The sequence below is a fragment of the Equus quagga genome, chromosome 11 (assembly GCF_021613505.1).
Source record: "Equus quagga isolate Etosha38 chromosome 11, UCLA_HA_Equagga_1.0, whole genome shotgun sequence".
In the NCBI taxonomy this organism is placed as follows: domain Eukaryota; kingdom Metazoa; phylum Chordata; class Mammalia; order Perissodactyla; family Equidae; genus Equus; species Equus quagga.
The window spans coordinates 113,697,853-113,713,129 of NC_060277.1; the positions used below are offsets into that span (position 1 = coordinate 113,697,853).

Here is a 15,277-nt window from a genome sequence, read left to right on the forward strand (position 1 = left end):
CTTTCCTGGTGCGGCAGTCCATGTGGTGAGGCACCTGCGCAGTCCACATTCAGACCACTGCCTGAGGCAGAATTATGCCTCAAAAGGAAACAACATTCTGCTCACTCCTACTGCCCAAGAGCCAGGCTGCTTTCCAGGAAGTCTGTACCTACTGACACCACGGCCACGTTTTCCACACCTCTGCCAAGATTGAAGGTTAACGGTTAGTAAACCTTTGACAATCACATTCCACTTGTGAATCAGCAGCAGAGCTGGGCATTTCCATGACTGTCTGATTTTCTAGTTGTTATCTTTCCTAGACAGCATCGGAGTTAGGCTGAGCTGCTCAGGGTCTTACCTTCTTCCTCCTGTTTCCTACCATCTCCTCCGAGTCACCAACGATGCCCCACGTGCCACCCTGCCTCCTCCTCCGTGACACGGGGGGCTCATTAACCCCGAGTAAGTCTTGCTGGCGGTGACTCCTTCCTTCCAGTTGCTCCCCTAGTGCTCCTTATCTTGCTCCTCCATGCCTGGCTACAAAGACCCAAGGCCAACCCAAAGAAAAGTATTTATGGTCTCAGTTCCTCCACCTCCTAATTGCCTCCCTCCGCTCCCTAAGAGAGGGGATCAGGTACCAGGTATGCCTGTTCCCGCTTGCCTGCCGCCTCCTTGGTAGGAGACGGAGCCTAATGGCACGGGGCCAGGGCTGTGGTGTCACTTCCTTTGCCATTGCTAAGTGCCCAAATGCACTGTTATCTGAGTCCCCGTATAATCACTTTTTGCTGGGAATTCACGGAGGAAATTCCTTTCACAAACTCCACCACTTCAGATGCCTTGAGTTAGAATCATCTGATGAACTTTACCATCCCAGTCAGCTCTGGGAGGGGAGAGGCCAGGCAGTTTTACTACTTCCACTGTAAAGCTCAGAAGATGGAGTGAAATGACCTGCCCAAGATTTTACAGCAGGTTACAGCAAAGCAAGTGGCACCCTCAGAGATACAAATTAGAGCTTATGGGAAAACTTCTAAATGTTTAATGAAAAAGATGTAAAGCCGTGCAATATTTACATACAGGTAAGAAAAGGAAGCAGAATCCACAGTGCACGTCTTGTGGAGCTGTGACAGAGTTCACACGCACCCCATGAAACAGGAACTGCTCCTCAACAGTTCCAAACGGGAGTCCAACACAGGCAGACGTTTCCCAACCATCTCCAGCAGAGCAGACTCTTCAGATCAGATCAGCAACTGAAAGCAAGGCAGATATGCATTAAGGAATAATGCAAACAAAATGAAAACTTGTAAATTTAACTAAAGGCTCACAGCAGACTTCTCATAACAAAAAAGGAGAAAAAGCTCAAGTGCCCCACATGAGAACTGGACACTCTCTGTCCAGCGGCAGCAGTGGCTGGCTGCCCTCCCTTACCGTTCATCGGCATCTCGTCGATCTGAGTGGAATAGTACTGCTCAATGTCTCGCAGGATGCGGATGTCGTCATTCTTCACAAAATTAATGGCCACACCCTTTCGGCCATATCGACCTGATCGCCCGATTCTTCAAGAATAAAGCAAAATCACTTTAGTAAATACAGCAAAAAATATTTCAGTAAATCTACCAACAAGAGCGAAGCCATGAAAAGCTTGCACCCGTACCTGTGTATATACAACTCTCTGTTGTTGGGCAGGTCGTAGTTGATGATGAGGGACACCTGAGGGACGTCCAACCCCCTGGCCCAGACGTCTGTAGAAATGAGCACTCGACTGCAAACAGAAAAGGCATCTGAGGCAATCACCTTCATCATAAAAGTGTAAGACGGGCTACGAGTCCAAAACAGGCGTGAAGTGTGAGGGACAGCACCAGAAAGGGGCATTTGGTATATTTAGTTACTGAGGTCATGTGCACCATCTGAGAAAAAATCAGCTATCTTTTACTATACTGCACTCAATTGTTTAAAGCCAGTCCCACACCAAACATTGGGAAAGACACTTGACCTCTGCCTAGCAAAAATAAGAACGGGAGCCTTACTGATTTTGGTGCCATGCGCACAGTATCTTCAAGTCTGAAATGCAACTCACACCACTCTGTCCTTCCTACAGGACAGAACCTGCCATAGCACAACCCAACTGTCTGATACTGAGGCTGCCAGCCTACCTGCCTGCCAGGCACCTGCAACATGGCTGGTCTGAAATGAGGCGCTCTTTAAGCATAAAATGCACACTGGAATTTGAATACTTAGTACAGAAAAACAAAAACCAAAAAAAATAATTTCAGTTCTGATTACATGTTGAAATGATATGCTATATTGGGTTAAATACATTATTAAAAAGCAACTTCACCTCTTCTTATCCGTTTTAAAGTGGCTGCCAGAAAACTTTAATTACATATGTGGCTTGAACTGTATTTCTTTTGGACATCGCTGGTCTAGAAGCAAAGCATTAAGGGACAGCAAGAGAAAGAAGTTCAAAAACACAGGAGAGGTGTCACTGCTGTATAATCACGTAGAATCAATCAGAGTGGGAGAGGAGAGGAAGAATGGGGCCAAAGCAATACCTGAGGGATAAGAAGGCACAGCGGAGCCAAAAGGAGAAAGAGGCCAGCCCCACACGCAGACCCGTGAGAGTCAAAACTGCTGAAACAAAACACAAAGACAAGCAAACCAAGACAGCAGCCTGCCAAAAAGACAGTCCGTAACGGAGCAGCGCCTGGACCAGCAGCTGACTTCCCAACAGAAGCAGCGGAGCCAAACAACAACGAATTCTTCATTAAAGCGCAGAAAAGACGCAACGTCAACCTAGAATCCTACCTCAGCAAGTGCCCCCTTTAAGACAGCACAAGGAGACGTTTCACGGTGAAGGAGACATTTTCAGACAAACTAAAACAGACACTTTGTCACCAGCAGACCCAAACTAAAGTAAATCCAAAAGGACATTCTTCAGACAGAAGGAAATTTACCCAAACAGAAATTCAGAGATAAAAGAAAAAGGAGCAACAAATACGGTAAATATGTTTCTAAATGTAGATACATTTTATTATATAAAGGAAAATATCTTGGGTTTGAAACATATGTAAATTAAAACACATGACAACAAACACAGAAGCCTGGGGGTCACTGAAGTCAGTGTTTCAAGTTCTCTGTGCTATCGGGGAGGACGGAAAAAGGACCTGTAACTGAGATGCTGACAACACAGACTCCCGCTGCACTCCCCAGAGCGACTACTAAACGACGTAAATAAACATCTTCCAAAATAAGAAGTGGGGAAAAGGAACAATTAAAAAAAAACCAAATACCAAAATAAGGGCTGGCCCAGTGGTGTAGCGGATAAATTCGTGCACTCTGCTTCGGTGGCCCAGGGTTCACCAGTTCGGATCCCCGGGTGTAGACGTACAACCACTTATCCAGCCGTGCTGGGAAAGGCATCTCACACATAAAAAATTAGAGGGAGATGGGCACAGAAGTTAGCTCAGCACCAATCTTCCTCAGGAAAAAAGAGACAAGGATTGGCAATAGATGTTAGCAGTTCAGGGCTTATCTTCTTCAAAAAGAAAAAAACAAAAAGAAAAAAAAGAAAAAAGAAATCACAGAAGTAATATGACAAGTAAAATGTGCTTATAAGATGGTCAATTTAAAAGCAAATATATTAGTATTTACATTAAACAAAACTGGTCTAAAGCCTCCAATTAAAAAACAGCGATTATCAATAGCCTAAAAGAAAAACAAAACCAAAACCCAACTCCATGCTGTTAGCACAAAATCCATGCACAGGTTAAGGTCACAGCAGGATGGAAAAGAAGGGAGGACACAGGGAGCAGACACTAACCAGATAAGGCAGACCTGGAGAGAGAAGGCACACCACAGAGAAAGCGGACACTCCCACGATCAAAGCCACAGGCTCCAGGCAGGCAGTAACTACACTCCTAGGCACGGTCTCGTGAGAAATAAAGCAGGAGCCAACGGAACACAGATGAATAACCTCCTCCACAACACTCTCAATCCTCACCAAACAGTGAAACAGAAAAGAAAAGCTAAGGATCCACATGGCTTGAAATCACAATTAGCAACTGAAATCTACTGGGCACGCCTAGGACACCGTGTGCCAACACCCGCACAGGACCTGTCCTGTTCAAGCACCAGACCGTGTGCTGGGCCACAAGGCAAGTCTGAATACACGTCAGAAGAAGGAAATCACACAAACCATGACCTCTGAACCAGTGGAAGTTGAGCTAAAAACCAATTACAGAAAGATAAACAGAAAATCCCCATTTGGAAATGAAGAAATACACTTCTAACTGAGGCAACCAACCCACATAGTTAGGGCTGGCTATCACCTCGACCTACCCTATCCCAGCAGCAGTGGCCGCCCACTTACCAGCTGATCTGACCTCCTTGCACTCAGCCGTGAGAGGAGGGCTCGGGGTCGTGGAACTAACTCAGGTAACGACAGGAGGCCAGCGAATTCTGACCAGCAGGGCCAGCCTCGGGGGAGAGGCCAGCCAACCCACCTGGCGCCGGACCGGAACTCCTTCATGATGGACTCTCGCTCCTTCTGAGGCATGTCCCCGTGCATGGACGACACGGTGAAGTTGGCTTCCCTCATTTTCTCCGTCAGCCAGTCAACCTGCAAATCAAATCAGCAGATGCTACTGTACGCTCATAAACCAAATTAGACATTGTATTCAGGACTTTATTTCAATGATTTGCAGAACCAACGTGAATACTCATAAAGCAAGTGCTCTTAAAACTCTGACTAATCTTAACTGGATGTGTAAAAAACAACTTTGCCTGGCAAATACTGCAGCAAACATTCTCTTAATTTGTTCCATGTAAATTTCTTTAGGAGAAACTAAAGAGACCATATCTCACTATTCTCATTTGAAATTTAAATTCCAATCTTTGTTTGGAATTCGGCCCAACTCCTTTACCTTCTGCAAAGCTACCAGTGGTTCTCAGTTCTGCCTGCATATGAGCATCACCTGGGGCGATTACAAAAACCTAGGCCTGGGTCCCCCCTAAAACCAACACCCCAGAGCCTCGGGTCCCAAGCCAGCATCAACACTTCTGAACACCGGACACGTCTGTTCACGTATCATCCATGGGGGATTTCACGTTAAAGGCAGAGCTGAGTAGTTGCCAAAGACCAGGCACCCACAAAGCCTAAAGCACGAACTTCTGGCCCTCGAGAGAAAAAGTGTGACCTCAGTTCTTCACAGAACCCATCTTCAGTTTGTGACACAGGAGGTTACAGAGCTAAGCTCTGAGAGAGCCAAGTACCTTCCTCTTGGTGTTACAGAAGATGACCGCTTGAGTAATGGTGAGCGTGTCGTAGAGATCACACAAAGTGTCAAATTTCCACTCTTCTCTTTCCACCGCCACAAAAAACTGCTTGATGCCTTCTAGGGTCAATTCATCACTGGAGAACAAAGACAAATTCTCTTAACTCATTCTTCCAACCAAGATTGGAGGATGCACGCAGGCCAGGCACTGTTCCAGGTACGGTCCAATCTCCAGCAGCTCCACGAGGCTGGTCATTAACCCCCACCTCCTGCCCAGCCACATCCTCCTAGAAGCTGGCACTTCTCCCACTCGGTCCCAAGCTCTGCATCAGTCTGAGCCTCTAACAACTGCTGCCACCCTGTATATGGTTCTAAACAAAACATCTGACTGTTCAATAGTATACACATTCTACTCCCAAAACACTGATAAATAAATGCGATCAGGTCATTTTTAAAATTGGAATTACTGGATCAAAGAGGGGGTGTATGTATTAAAAGCTGCCTTTTCAAAAAAGAAAACTAAATCAAATTTTCTCATTTTGAAACCCAAATTCGAGCCATGTTGTGTATTTTAGTACCACTCAAGAAGCAGGGCACTCTTACCGTTTTACCAGGATGCGGATGGGGTCCGTCATGAACTTGTTGGTCATCTCCAGAATCTCATGAGGCAGCGTGGCGCTGATGAGCACCACCTGTGTGGCTGGGGGCAGGTACCTGTACACATCGTAAATCTGCTCTTTGAAACCTGGCACAAAGAATAAGACAAACTGGGAATTTTTCAGGCTGCACACTTTGAAGGAGAAGTTACATGTCAAATGCTCACATTTAATTAGGTGCAGTTCTGATTGCAAGGTATACGATTTCATAAGGAATCTTTTCTACAGAGCTGGCCTAAATCCTCGCCTTCCCTCCCTTCTCCCACTGCCCACCCTCTCCCTGGAGTGCTCTGGGGATCACGGCCTGACCCCAGGAGTCCTGGACGCCAACAGTTAAAAGCAATAGAAACCGCCTCCAGGAAACACACCTCAGCCCCAAAGACAAACACAGACTCAGAGTGAAGGGATGGAAGACAATACTCCAAGCTAATAATGAACAAAAAGAAAGCAGGTGTTGCCATACTTATATCAGAGAAAGTAGACTTCAAAGCAAAACAGAAAAAGAAAGACAAAGAGGGGCAGTATATAATGATAAAAGGGACACTCCACCAAGATGACATAACACTTATAAATATATAAGCACCCAACACAGGAGCACCAAAATTTGTAAAGAAACTATTAACAAAACTAAAAGGAGACATCAACAACAATACAATAATAGTAGGGGACCTCAACACCCCATTAACACCAATGGATAGATCATCCAGACAGAAAATCAACAAGGAAATTATAGAATTAAATGAAAAATTAGACCAGATGGACTTAATAGATATATATAGAACACTTTATCCAAAAACAGCAGGTTACACATTCTTCTCAAGTGCGCATGGAACATTCTCAAGGATAGACCATATCTTGGGAAACAAAGCAAGCATCAATAAGTTCAAGAGGGTTGAAATAATATTGAGCATCTTTTTGGATCATAATGCTATGAAACTAGAAATCAACTACAAGGATAAAGCTGGGAAAGGGGAAAAAATGTGGAGACTAAACAACATGCTACTGAACAAACAATGGATTATTGAAGAAATTAAAGAAGAAAACAAATATTATCTGGAGACAAATGAAAATGAAAACACACCATACCAACTTATTTGGGACGCAGCAAAGGCAGTCCTAAGAGGGAAATTCATTGCAATACAGGCTCACCTCAATAAGCAAGAAAAATCTTACATAAACAACCTCAAACGACACCTAACAGAATTAGGAAAAGAACAAACAAAGCCCAAAGTCAGTAGAAGGAGGGAAATAATAAAAATTAGAGCAGAAATAAACGATATTGAAACAAAAAAGACAGTAGAAAGGATCAATGAAACGAAGAGTTGGTTCTTTGAAAAAATTAACAAAATCAATAAACCCTTAGCCAGACTCACTAAGAAAAAAAGAGAGAAGTCTCAAATAAATAAAATTAGAAATGAGACGGGAGAAATCACAACAGATACCGAAGAAATACAAAGGATCATAAGAGAATATATGAAAAACTATATGCCAACAAATTGAACAACCTAGAAGACATGGATAAATTCCTAGACTCATACAACCTCCCCAAACTGAATCAGGAAGAAATAGAGAATCTGAATAGACCAATCACAAGCAAAGAAATAGAAACAGTAATCAAAAACCTCCCCAAAAATAAGAGTCCAGGACCAGACGGCTTCTCTGGAGAATTCTACCAAACATTCAAAGATTTAATACCTATCCTTCTCAAACTATTACAGAAAATTGAGGAAGATGGAGCACTCCCTAACACATTCTATGAAGCCAACATCACCCTGATCCCCAAACCTGACAAGGACAACACAAAGAAGGAAAACTACAGGCCGACATCACTGATGAACACAGATGCAAAAATCCTCAACAAAACTTTGGCAAACCGAATACAGCAATACATCAAAAAGATTATACACCATGATCAAGTGGGATTTATACCAGGGACACAGGGATGGTTCAGCATCCGCAAGTCAATCAACATGATACACTACGTTAACAAAATGAGAAACAAAAACCACATGATCATCTCAATAGATGCAGAGAAAGCATTCGACAAGATCCAACATCCATGTATGATAAAAACTCTCAATAAAATGGGTATAGAAGGAAAATACCTCAACATAATAAAGGCCATATATGACAAACCCACAGCCAACATCATACTCAATGGACAAAAACTGAAACCCATCCCTCTGAGAACAGGAACAAGACAAGGGTGCCCACTTTCACCACTCCTATTCAACATAGTACTGGAGGTGTTGGCCAGAGCTATTCCGCAGGAAAAAGAAATAAAAGGAATCCAAATAGGCAACGAAGAAGTAAAACTTTCGCTGTTTGCAGACGACATGATCTTATATATAGAAAACCCCAAAGAATCCATAGGAAAACTATTAGAAACAATCAACAGCTACAGCAAAGTTGCAGGGTATAAAATCAACATACACAAATCAGTAGCATTTCTATACACTAACAATGAACTAACAGAAAAAGAACTCAAGAACTCAATCCCATTCACAATCGCAACAAAAAGAATAAAATACCTTGGGATAAATTTAACCAAGGAAGTGAAAGATTTATACAATGAAAACTACGAGACTTTCCTGAAAGAAATTGATGACGACATAAAGAGATGGAAAGACATTCCATGCACATGGATGGGAAGAATAAACATAGTCAAAATGTCCATACTACCTAAAGCAATCTACAGATTCAACGCTATCCCAATCAGAATCCCAAGGGCATTCTTTACAGAAATTGAACAAAGAATCCTAAAATTCATATGGAGAAACGAAAGACCGCGAATTGCTAAAGCAATCCTGAGTAAGAAAAACAAAGCCGGAGGCATCACAATCCCCGATTTCAAAACATACTACAAAGCTACAGTGATCAAAACAGCATGGTACTGGTACAAAAACAGGTCCACAGATCAATGGAACAGAATTGAAAGCCCAGAGATAAAACCTCACATCTATGGACAGCTAATCTTTGACAAAGGAGCTGAGGGCCTACAATGGAGAAAAGAAAGTCTCTTCAACAAATGGTGCTGGGAAAACTGGACAGCCACATGTAAAAGAATGAAAATCGACCATTCTTTTTCACCATTCACAAAATTAAACTCAAAATGGATCAAAGACCTAAAGATTAGGCCTGAAACAAGTCTTCTAGAAGAGAATATAGGCAGTACACTCTTTGACCTCAGTTTCAAAAGAATCTTTTCGGACACTATAACTCCTCAGATGAGGGAAACAATAGAAAGAATAAACAAATGGGACTTCATCAGACTAAAGAGCTTCTTCAAGGCAAGGGAAAACAGGATTGAAACAAAAAAACAGCCCACTAATTGGGAAAAAGTATTTACAAGCTACTTATCCGACAAAGGATTAATATCCATAATATACAAAGATCTCACACAGCTTAACAACAAAAAATCAAACAACCCAATCACAAAATGGGCAGGGGACATGAACAGACATTTCTCCAAAGAAGATATAAGGATGGCCAAGAGACACATGAAAAGATGTTCATCATCCCTAATCATCAGGGAAATGCAAATCAAAACTACACTAAGATATCACCTTACACCCGTTAGATTGGCAAAAATATCCAAAACCAAGAGTGACAAATGTTAGAGAGGTTGTGGAGAAAAAGGAAGCCTCATACACTGTTGGTGGGAATGCAAACTGGTGCAGCCACTGTGGAAAACAGTATGGAGATTTCTCAAAAAGTTAAAAATAGAAATACCCTATGACCCAGTCATCCCACTACTGGGTATCTATCCTAAGAACCTGAAATCAGCAATCCCAAGAGTCCCATGCACCCCTATGTTCATCGCAGCATTATTCACAATAGCCAAGTCATGGAACCAACCTAAGTGCCCAGCAACTGACGACTGGATAAAGAAGATATGGTATATACATACAACGGAATACTACTCAGCCATAAAAAAGGACAAAGTCATCCCATTCACAACAACATGGATAGACCTTCAGGGTATTATGTTGAGTGAAATAAGCCAGACAGAGAAAGACGAACTCTGTATGACTCCACTCATAGGTGGTAGTTAACATATAGACAAAGAGAACTGATCGGTGGTTACCAGGGGAAAGGGGGAGTGGGGGGAGGGCACTAAGGGTGAAGCGGTGTACCTACAACATGACTAATGATAATGTACAACTGTAATTTCACAAGGTTGTTAACTATCATAATCTTAATAAAGAAAAAAATATTAAAAAAAAAAAGCAACAGAAACCCTAGCCCCGAGTCACCCACAACCTCAGACGCCTGTAGGCGGTCACGACTCAGTTCCAGCTGCACTGCCCTGCGAGGATTTGTGTCCACTGTGACCAGGTCTCCACATTTTAAGAGAATTCAGAGATCTGAATTTTTTTTTTAAAGTGTCCCAGTTGAAAAAAATCTCCCACAAATATCAAATCATTATGTTGTACACCTGAAACTAATATAATGTTACATGTCAATTATACCTCGATTTAAAAAACCTCCCAATCAAATAATGCAACCAATTTACATTATTTAATATGGAGGCTGAATAAAATCCATCGGCAAGCAGGACCTGGCCCACAGGTCACTATACCACAACCTCTGCCAGGCCCGGGCAGGATGGGGTTAGGACGTTAAGTGTGTGAGAAATGCCCATGGGCAGGGGGTCCCCAAGAGCTTGGTAACAGACTGCGGGGTTCTGATTGCACAGATGATGAAGTCCCAGAATCTGCATTTCTAACAAGTTCCCAGGTGACACGGACGCTGCCGGTCTGGACCGTCACTTAGAGAAGCGCTGCCCTAGGGACAAGACCACAAGGAGACACCTACAAACCACAGCTTCCTCAGCACAGGGGAAACCATCAGAGGGCTCTGTGGTCAGAGCACGTCTAACTGAACTGAAGAGCAGGCGTCTGATGAGAGGCCCACGCATAGGGAGGGCTGGAGGCAGCTCCTCAGGACAGCACTGGGCCCTAGTACCTGAAGGAACCACTCAGGAACTAGACACCCAGGAAAACAAAGGAGAAGACCGCCAGGTGTGTTACTGGTTAATGTCAGAAGCAAAATACTGCCTCCATGCCAGGCGACCCCGACGTCTATGGAGACACCTGCCCAAACCCCTGGGATGGAGGTGGAGACGGAGGGGGAGGGTGTGTGCAGGTAGGGGAAGGCGAAGACACTGCAAAGCATTGTCCCCAGCTGTTTCACATGGGGAACAAGGTTACTGAACTCAGGGTGACACCTGTCATTATGCATTTCCCAACCACCGCACCAACACAACTGCTATCACTTAGGGGTCCTAACATATTTGTTCTGAAACATTCTGGTAGAAACACATAAAAAGCCTAAATAGTATACATCCCAATTCTAGAAATTTATCTTAAAAAAATGACTGGTAGAGCCAGCCTTGATAGCCTAGTGGTTAATGTTGGGCCCACTCCTCTTTGGCAGCCCAGGTTGTTACAAAGTCTTACAAAGTCTTACAAAGCCCTACCATAAAAAAGATCAAAATACAAGTTTTACATTCATAATTGCCCCCAAAGTACAATTGTTTTGCACAAAGAAAACACTACCTATATTCAGAACACTTCCATTAGCTCCACGTTTCAATTGCATGCTGTGAAAATTTAACAATTACACGTCAGTAGAAAATTCTTTTGTTACTCCTACCTTTATTCAACATTTCATCAGCCTCATCCAAAACCAACATCTTGATAGCTCGTGTCCTCAAACTTCTGCGCCGAATCATATCTATAACATTAGATTTTGAAACAATGAGCCCTCAGGCTATGAGGAAAGAGCTAGCCATTCCATCTGGTTTTCACAGCATTTCAGAGACCTTCCCTCCACTTCCTACAAGTTACCCAAATGCAAACCCAGCACGCAGCACGTCAAATGACAAGGGTCCTGTATCGCTTATGCACTTTTTACTATTACAATTTGCAGCACAATTTTTATAGACAAAAATGCTTACCAAAGACACGCCCAGGTGTGCCAGCGACAACATGCTGTCCGTAGTCCAGTTTCCTGATGTCCTCCCCCACGTTGGTGCCTCCGATACAGGCATGGCACTGGACGTTCATGTAGTCACCCAGAGCAAGCAAACCCTGAATTAAAACACAGATGCACGTCCAGGGCCTGCCTCGAGACCACTAGGAAATCGGAAACATCTGAGTTTCCCAAAATGAAGATCACTCCTATTCTAATTTATGATGACCACCAAGTGTTACTGACGCCATATTTACACCATAAACCAGAGAGCCCAACTCTCCTCCTTCTATTCTTTTCTGCACCAAAATAAAGTTAGTCTTGCTGGTTTCTTATTACAAATACATGTTAATTATAGAAAAATCTGTATTATTTATAGAATTACATATATAAATATGTAACATTCATAATCCTACCCAACTAGAGACAATATTAACATTTTAACATATATCCTTCCAAAACGTTTATAATATGTAAGTATAATATGTAACTGTAATATCTAAGTACTACTTTTTTTTATTTAGGATCTTTATTACAATTATTTTTTATTGAAATGGCTTTTTTGTTGAAAAACTTACAATTCTGAGACTGCAAAAATTATTAGAATAACACCGCTACACTAAAAATGACTTAGTACAAACCAGCAATTTATGGCAAAACGTTAGGAATCAGGAGAAAAAATTCGAGGGAATAGAAACACAGGATTAGATTAAGTCTTTACAGCTGGCCTTTTACAACTGAATTATAAAGCAATACTTGAAATGTGACACTGTCATCTTTAACGATCTCACCTTCTGGATCTGTACAGCTAACTCTCTCGTTGGAGCCAAGATCAAAGCTTGGGTTTCACGAACCTGGTAAAATAATTTGTCAGAAAAGAGAGAATCCTCAGTATTTTCAAGGTAGACTGCACTAATCCAGACTCAGATCTGTTTTGAACCTTACTGCACATTACCCACACATAAGATTTCCAACAGAGGTAAGTGAACCCGAATGTTACTCAAACGACAAATCGAGCAATAATGGGATGTAAGGCTCAGGATTCTTGTTTGCAGACAAGAATTTCCCCTAGTTTAAAAAATCTCCCAGTTTAAATAAAAAAGGATTTATGACAAAGTATTAATGTCAGTTCAGGTATTAGTGGGCAATTAAGATTCTCTTAAAAAATTTGAGTCAATTAAAAAATTTTAAATTAGCGACATTTACAAACTGCACTTTTTGAACACTGTAGTTATAGAAAAAAAAGGAAGTATTTCTCAAGATTAAAGAGAGCTTTGTTTTAGGAGCAACAAATTACCTGAATATCCAAACACTGGAGGACAGAGATACTGAAGGTGGCTGTTTTGCCTGTACCAGACTGAGATCTATCAGAGAAAACACAGAGAAGTGGGTTTAGCACGCTGGGCTACATGCCCCCGTCCCCATCACGCAACCCCCGCACAGTGCTCCCAGGGGCTGCGCCGCAGAAGCACCGGAGCAGCTTCTTCCAGCAGACGCCCCACCCCCCACAAAAGACCAACAACACCCTAACTGCCAGGGAGTGGGACTCAGGCACCGAGTTGCTGCTTTTAAACCCCGGGTGACAAAGACGGCAGATGTGGCTTTTGCGTCAGGGGGTGATGGAGCTACAGAATCCCTTAACTCCAGTAGGTGTTACAGGCGGCAGAAAGAGACAGACTCCTCCTTATATAAATATAATTCTTTTCTATGAGTTTAGATTAAAACTCTCCTCCAAAAATAATTTTTTTTTGTAAACGAGTCTTTAAAAATTAGGCAAATCAGGCATAAAGCTATTAAAAGAGTATTACATACAATTGCACATGCCGACTGACATGTAAGTAAAGCTGATTAAAAAGATGAAGGCTTTCCGGAGTAGAGGACACAAACATAAAAACACGCAAAACACCCTGTGGCTGAAGGCAAGGGAAGAGCTGGTACCGAGTGCACGAAAACTGCGAGAAGCTGTCATCCCACAGCATTTAACCACCTTGGCTTTCCTAGCATCTCATCCCTGCTCTGTGCAAGCAGACTTACTGTGCGATGACGTCTCTCCCTTTAATTATCTGCTTGATAGCTCGCTGCTGGATTGCTGAGGGTTTCTCAAAACCTGTAAATAAAAACATAAAAAATGAGCTCTAACCACTGGGACAGCATGTTTACAACCACACACTGTAGGCTCCCTGGGGCAGAGATGGTATCTTTTTTTAAGCCCCTATGCCTAACCCAACCACTGAGCTCTCAAGAAGCAGGTGCTGAATGAACCAGGCTGAAGGACAGAAATTTTGTCTGCGTGGAGCAGAAGCCCAGCTCATCTCCCCGCTGCCTCTCCTGCCTCTCCTCCCCTCAAATCCACGGACACCCAGGCTGACCTCTGGAACTCTAAGTCTGATCGTGTCACTTTCCTGCTTAAAACGCTCCGATGGCTTCCACCACTCTTAGAAATAAAAGTCAAGCTCTTTAACACCTCACACGACGCTGTGCAAGATCTGGCCCCTGCCTCTTTCTCCAAACTTAGCCCTAGGCTCCCCAGACAGGAGGCTGCTTTTTTTCCTGGAATGCACTCGGCTCAGGGCTGCAGGGCCCTGGCACCAGCTGCTCGCTCTGCCCAGTATTACTACAGTCTTCTCACAAAGCCTCCTTAATCCAGATCTCAGCTCATATGTCAGCCCGTTCTGGGAGCCCCCTCACCTAGTTCCCCTACTACTCTGCCTCTCTCCTCCCCCTAGTCAACTTCGTTCAATCATCCCGCTTTATCTTCTTCACGGCCATGACCGCCACCTGAAGCAGGCGGGCTCTACGCTGTCCTCCCAAACACAACTTGAGCTCTCTAAGGGCAGCAGCCTGTCTGGTCCACCGCTAACCCCAGTGCCTAGAGCCGCGCACGTCCCCAGCACCTGGCAGGTACAGGACAGTTACCGGCGGAATGAATGACTCCGAGGGCCCGGAAGGCTCTGCAGCCCTCGCTGGACCCGGCACGGTGCTCTGACCCGAAGACAACACCGAAGCTACCGACGCAGACGCGGGGTGGGACGGCGTGCTGGGGGCGGCGGTCGCCCGTCAGCGGCCCGCCCTCGGCTCCGAGGTCCGGACCCCGGGGCCGGCCGGGGACCCTCAGTCTCGGCCTCCCTCCCCGCCCGCGGCCCGCAACCCGCGGCCCGCGCCCACCGACCGTAGGCGTAGATGCCGCGCAGCAGGTCCTCCCGCAGGCCCATGGTGTCGAACGTGGGGGTCACGTCCACCTCCTCGCTGGTCTCGAACTCCACTTTGGTCATGTCTTCCTCTTTAAGCAGCCGCTTCCGCGCCGAGCCCGACGTCGCCATCGTGGCGGTGGCCGCCATGATCCCGAGGCGCCTGAGAGCTGACCGCGCGCCGCAGCGGAAACCGGAAGCAGGACCGCGC

At 44.2% G+C, this 15,277-nt stretch overlaps 1 protein-coding gene across 1 annotated transcript; it reads right to left on the reverse strand.

The window, feature by feature from the left end:
* Nucleotides 1-996: 996 nt before the first annotated feature.
* Nucleotides 997-15,276, reverse strand: EIF4A3 (eukaryotic translation initiation factor 4A3). The gene is made up of 12 exons (XM_046675505.1): nucleotides 15,048-15,276; nucleotides 13,913-13,985; nucleotides 13,176-13,242; nucleotides 12,670-12,732; nucleotides 11,865-11,997; nucleotides 11,561-11,641; nucleotides 5,850-5,991; nucleotides 5,245-5,383; nucleotides 4,476-4,591; nucleotides 1,628-1,735; nucleotides 1,402-1,529; nucleotides 997-1,223 (listed from the first exon to the last, which is right to left on the reverse strand). The coding sequence occupies exons 1-12, from the start codon at nucleotides 15,214-15,216 to the stop codon at nucleotides 1,207-1,209; spliced, it is 1,236 nt and encodes a 411-aa protein (XP_046531461.1). The 5' UTR covers nucleotides 15,217-15,276; the 3' UTR covers nucleotides 997-1,206.
* Nucleotide 15,277: the final 1 nt, after the last annotated feature.